A 6,000-nucleotide genomic window follows, 5' to 3' on the forward strand; every position below is an offset into this window, starting at 1 on the left:
CCTAGAGTAGTCAAATTCGTGGAGACAGAAAGTAAAATAGTAGTGGTTACCAGGGACAGGGAGAAGGGGATAATGGGGAGTTATTGTTTATTGAGTACAGAGTTTAGTTTGGGATGGTGAAAAAGTTCTGGAGATGGATAGTGGTGATGGTTGTACAGCAACATGAATGTACTTAGTGCCACTGAATTGTACACTTAAAAATAGTTAATGGTAAATTGTTATGTATATTTTATCACAATTTAAAAAAAAAGAACTCCCAGTTGTTGGTGTTAAGGGGGCATTTTTACATTTTCCCTAACCCTCCTGTGTCTTGGTGAACAACAGTGTCACACTGGACCCTTTAGAGCTCATCTCTTTATCTTTTGAGTTTACACATTCTAGCATCACTCAGTCAGACAAATGGCTGAGGTTGGCAAGACTGCAGTACACCCGGCTACAGCAGGCGGAGCAGTAACTGGCTTTGGGCAGAGTTGCCTGACCTAAGAGGACTACTTTTATCTTAAATCCTTCTCCTTCAGTGGTTCTTAACCTTTGAGGTCCTTGGAACCTCTTGGTGTACAGTCATGCATCACTTAACGACAGGGATACGTTCTGAGAACTGCATCATTAGATGATTTTGTCGTTGTGCAAACATCATAGCGTATACTTACACAAACCTAGATGGTGTAGCCTACTACACACCTAGGCTATATGGTACTAATCTTACAGGATCACCATCGTATACTGTCTGTCGTTGACTAAAACATCATTATGCAGCATATGACTGTAATTTTAAGGGTTAACAGCTCTCCTGTGGACCCCTAGGAATCCAAAGACTCCCGAGTTAAGAGCCTTTGTTCTAAAGTGACCTTCAAGGGACATTTGTCCTCTTACTCCACTCAAATAGCAGATGTTGGCTAAGGGCCTGCTGCTTTTGTATTTTACAGACCTAGTTGTTGGTAGGGGTATTGACTGTGATAGAGTCTGCCAGCTCTGGGAAAAGCTTAATCTCCATTAGCACATAGCAACAGAACATGAGCTGGGACTAACTCTACATACCTAAGTCTACTTCTGTTCAGCCACCCAGTGAAGCCAAAGAAAAGAAAGAAATGACAGACTTCGTTACTTGGATGAATTTAGCAAAAAAAACAATAAACCAAATTACCTTCTGGACTGAACAGGAGAAGGCGGGCTTATTTAGAGGTCTTCAGCTCTAAAGTTTACCACCACATTCCTAGCACATTATGCCAAGAAATCTTTCATATGGTTAATCTGGGAGGGGGCTGACATTCTCTGGCTCTATACTACCATTTTGCTAGCAGAACACTCACAGACCACAGGAAAGCTAACCATTCCACTGTGCCACAAAGAAAAGAAAATAGGCCAGTGCATGTCCTTTAGTTGGTTCAAAGAGGGGCAAGATGAATGATCTGAGGGCCTCAGACAAGACCCTGCACAAGGATCCCGTGTCCCCTGCAGCCTGAGTGTCACAGCCTCCCCCTTGACTAGGCTAACATTATGTCTGTCACTGTTTTCTGCTTCCCAGTGCAACGGGCCTTGCATCGGGCCACGCCTAGCTGTGCAACACAGACAAGTGTTCTGCCAGACACGAGATGGCATCACCTTGCCATCAGAGCAGTGCAGTGCCCTTCCAAGGTAAGAGAAAGTCACAGACCTCCCTTCCTCAGCCCCTGTGTCAATAGCACAGAAAGATGGTGGTGAGTAAATGTTTCTCCTCCAACCTCCCACAGTCCCTGGGGTCAGATGCCCTGCCCTTTCACCTCCATTCTCCCCAGGCCACTGGCCTCCCCAAAGGTAGATGGCTCAATGATGGCCTTATGCTTGCTGAGTGGGCCAGGCTTGGCTTTCTCCTCTTGGAGATAAAGAGTGCAAAGGGTGCTCTTCCTCTGTGGGAGCCCTGATACCCCAAGATACCTGCACTAGCCCAGGGTGGGCAGGAGATGAGGTCCACAAAGTGGCCACCAGACCTCAAGGGCTCCACCAGCCCCTTGCTCTTGTTGACCTCCCTCTAGAAGTTATGCTGAGAGGAGGGCTCTTGTCCTGGGTCTCAACCCATCATTGCTATCCGGCCCCCATCCCCTGTCATTCCTCTTTGTAGATGTCTCCCTGTGGTGAGTGTTCACCACCCCCACCTATGGCCCAAGCCCCTGAGACTGGCTCCAGGCTCTGCCTCTGCCAGCCCCTGCCCTGGGTAGAGCTCATTCTCAGGACATGCAGTGATGTAGTCATTGTAGAGATGAGCAGACGGAGGCCCAGGCAGAGGAGGTGGCTTTCTGAGATCTTATAGCCATTCAGTAACAGAGTAGAGATCAGAACTCAGGTCTAGTAGCACTGGAAGTTCTTGAGGAGTTGCCTGACATTCTTGGGTTTGCAGCATAGTTTGCACATCTGCCCCCTGATCTGGCCCCCACAGAGGCAGACTCTAACCCTGCCACCTTCCTCCTGCAGGCCCGTGAGCACCCAGAACTGCTGGTCAGAAGCCTGCAGCGTACACTGGAGGGTCAGCCTGTGGACCCTGTGCACGGCGACCTGCGGCAACTACGGCTTCCAATCCCGGCGTGTGGAGTGTGTGCATGCCCGCACCAACAAGGCTGTGCCTGAGCACCTGTGCTCCTGGGGGCCCCGGCCTGCCAACTGGCAGCGCTGCAACATCACCCCTTGTGAAAACAGTACGTTCTCTCCCCAAAGAGCCTTCTGCAAGTTCCCCACTGGTCTTCGGGTGCAGAGGGTGGTCCCTGGGACGAAGCCTGAGCCTAGGGCATTGGATCAGGTTTCCCAAGGACTGTGAGCTGGGGCCAGAGGTGGGTATTTTCACAGGGGTGCTTGGGTGCATGCAAGCAAACAAAGATGTGTGCAAGGACGTGTGTACACATGTCCAGGCCACAAAAGATGGCTGGGTGTGCCCCAAGGGCTTCATCCTGACCCTGAGAGAGCCAGGTGCTGTTGGCCAAATGCTGGGTGAAATTGGCCTCCAGCTCATCTGCAGTAGGTTGGCTGGTGCCCAGAGGAGACTACTAAAGAGAAAGCACTGTTCACACTAAAGCAGCACGCAGAGTGCCTCCCGCTCAGCCACCCCTGCACCCCTTACTGCTCTGCTTCTCACAGAACAAGGACCTGCTGACCACCTCCCTCCTTCCCAGCCCCCGGGCACCCACTGGAACTGCGCAGGAGCCCATGCCCTTGGGATCTGATACCCTTCACTCCCTCCTCCCTCGGGTCTGGATCCTCCTCTGCCCCAAGCCAGTATTTGTACCCCAGTTGGGTGGGGATCTACTTTTCCTTCCTCTGGACCCAATCCAAATTGGAGATGCTTCCCCACAGGGAAGAAGACAACGCATGAGGCAAAGAATAGGACATTGTTAAATGTCACAGTGCAGTTCTCCCCAAAGTGAGGGCCTCGCTGAGCATCACGTTCCCGGTGCTGAGGCAGATGCACTGGGAACTATGCACTATTTGCTGAGGCAAATAGCCCCATGGCTTTCCATAGACTGGGGAGGGGTGAGCTATGTTCCCTCGTGTGGTGCTGACCCATCTTTGTGTCAGGAGCTCCCCACACTCAGTACCAATGGGCAATGAAAGTAGTTCAGACTTACACATGTTAGTCAGAGATGTCCACACCCCAAATCAGCACCAATCTTCAAGAACCATCTAGTCTGTGCACATTCTGAACTAGAATGCTGTGGTTCTGTGGTTTGGCATGGCAGGGGGAAGGATCGGAGGGGCGTAGGTGGAGAACACAAGAAAACGAACCTTCCCAGGGAAAGGAAGGCTCAGGTTCCAGGGGGTGAGGCCATCAACCAGGGCCACACGTGCACACCACCTCAAAGTGGAGCAGAATTCAGTCCCTCTGGAAACATCTCAGGGAGGAGAGTGACTTACTAAAATACCAGGGGGGAAAGACAGGCTTGCCCAGGAGGTGAGGCGGTCCCAAGGAGAGGGAGACGACAAGCTATCGTCTTAGGAGGGAAGGGGGCTATCAAAAAGGCAGCAGAGCCGGCCCAGGGCTGGGCCCCAGCATTCTGCCAGCAGCCTGGTGCCGCCCCCACTGTTGACAGCTGGGGGAGCAAGTGGCTGAGCTCTGCCAGAGCAAGCCAGTCCAGAAGTGCTGGACAGCGGCAGCCCCTCCAGCGCAGGAGTCCAGTGACCAAGCCAGACCCCAGGAAGCACCCAGTGAGCTTAGCTGTCAGCCTGTTTCACATCTCCTTTCTGTCCCCACCCCTCTCCTCCTCTCCCAGTGGAGTGCAGAGACACCACCAGGTACTGCGAGAAGGTGAAACAGCTGAAACTCTGCCAGCTCAGCCAGTTCAAATCTCGCTGCTGTGGAACCTGCGGCAAAGCGTGAAGACAGGGCACACGGATGAACTCCGCCCTGGCCACACCAGGGACTCACGCAGCCACCTTGGACAAAACTTAAGCTTTCTTCGTTTTATTTATTTATTTCCCCCTCCCCACCCCCACCACACACACCCCGCCTCCAGCCTCCTCCCCGCCCCCCGCAGACATGAGGACCTTGGCACGTCCTCTCTTTCTGTTAGCTGGAGGACAGAATGTTGGGGAAGGACAAGGATGGAGGAGGTCTAATGGAGGTTGCAGAGCAGACGGGCCAGACGGTAGGAGCTCCCTTGCAGAGCCGGCTCCCTCCCAAACCTGGGTCCCAAAGAAACCTAGGAAGAGGCAGGCACAGGCCCTGGGGACAGCAGGGAGCCAGAGCCAACAGCAGATGACAAGAGGCAGGAGGGTGAGGTGCCGGAGGGTTTGTAAAGCCTTGGTACAGACGTTGGACAGCCAATGCTGTCTTTCCTGGCAGCACGTGTTAAGGCAGCAGCATGCTGCTCCTTGGTCTCCTCCTCTGCCTCTGCCCCGCAGCCGCAGCCGTGGGGAGAGCCAGCAGGGAGGGGAGGACACCACGCTGAGGCAGAACTCAGCTCTTCTGGTGGGAGGCACAGAGTGTCGAGAACTCAAAACATGGATACGTGAGGTAAAGGAGGAGACAATCCAAGTAGGCCTAAGGCACACGTGATGCAGAAAACAAAGTAAGGAGGGAAGAGGACGGAAGCAAAAAGAAACCAGTGCGTGGTCCTCAGTGGGGAAGTGGGGGTAGCTGGGGAGGAGGGGGCAGGCAGGAGGCTCGTGGTTAGGCTCTGAACCCGTGTCTGCATGTGTGGGATGCTGCAGGCTCAGGGGAGGCGCGGGGGCTGCTCGGAGCGCTGCTGCCCTCACAGAGGGACGGGCCCTGGGGGCCCACGCTGCACCGCAGAGGCGTGCCCTCCGTGGGCTGGAGGGGAGTCCCTGCTCCCCGCATCGTCTCAGAGAACTTTCTGCCCGTACACCTGGGGCAAAGCCAGCGAGACGTCAGGGTCTGGCTGTGCAGTCAGGCCACCCTGACATCTACATCTAAATCAAGAGTCCCCCAAGTCCAGAACTAACTGCTGATGTAGGCGAGGGGCATTTTGACCAGGAATAGGCTGGGTTTTCTGACTAGATGGCCTTTGTGGCTCCACTTAAGGGACTGGGGTCAATTTGTCAAAAACCAATTCCCTAATCCAGTTGCCAGAGAGTATCATCTTCCTTCCAGAGCTGGCCGGGGCATAGGATGGGACAGCCGGCCCCCCGCCGAGCACAGTGAGAGCTGCCCTCATATTTATAGAGCAGGTTGGGGTGAGGCGATGGGGCGCAGTGGAAAGCCAAAGGATAGCTAAACCTTCCAAGATGGTCCTCAAAGGCTTTTCCACCCATTCCCCCCACACAGTGAAATACTATAAGCTTTATAGGAATTAATATACACCAGTTTGGGTAATCCGGTGGGTGAAGCAACGCACACACTCCAGTAATGCCCATCAGCTACAGTAAAATGGCTGTAGCAAAGTCTAGTGTCAAAACTGAAAATTTAGGACAATTTGGCAAATTGCTCTTTCAGCAGAGCAGCTTTGGGCGAGTGATTGTGGTCGCCTCCCCCTGAGTGGGCACAGTTTAGTAGCCAGGGCAGGGCAGGGTGGCCAG

At 53.4% G+C, this 6,000-nt stretch overlaps 1 protein-coding gene across 3 annotated transcripts in view; it reads left to right on the forward strand.

Moving 5' to 3' along the window:
• Positions 1 to 5,084, forward strand: part of ADAMTSL1 (ADAMTS like 1) — an 855,592-nt gene extending 850,508 nt beyond the window's left edge. For 2 of the 3 annotated variants that reach the window (XM_058565859.1, XM_058565860.1), the window contains 3 exons: positions 1,526 to 1,635; positions 2,449 to 2,669; positions 4,236 to 5,084. In XM_058565859.1, the coding sequence (XP_058421842.1) occupies positions 1,526 to 1,635; positions 2,449 to 2,669; positions 4,236 to 4,342 (438 nt within the window). In that variant the 3' untranslated portion in view covers positions 4,343 to 5,084. The other variant, XM_058565858.1, reaches the window with a different exon arrangement.
• Positions 5,085 to 6,000: the final 916 nt, after the last annotated feature.

This window comes from Diceros bicornis, chromosome 22 (assembly GCF_020826845.1).
Source record: "Diceros bicornis minor isolate mBicDic1 chromosome 22, mDicBic1.mat.cur, whole genome shotgun sequence".
NCBI classification, from domain to species: Eukaryota; Metazoa; Chordata; class Mammalia; order Perissodactyla; family Rhinocerotidae; genus Diceros; species Diceros bicornis.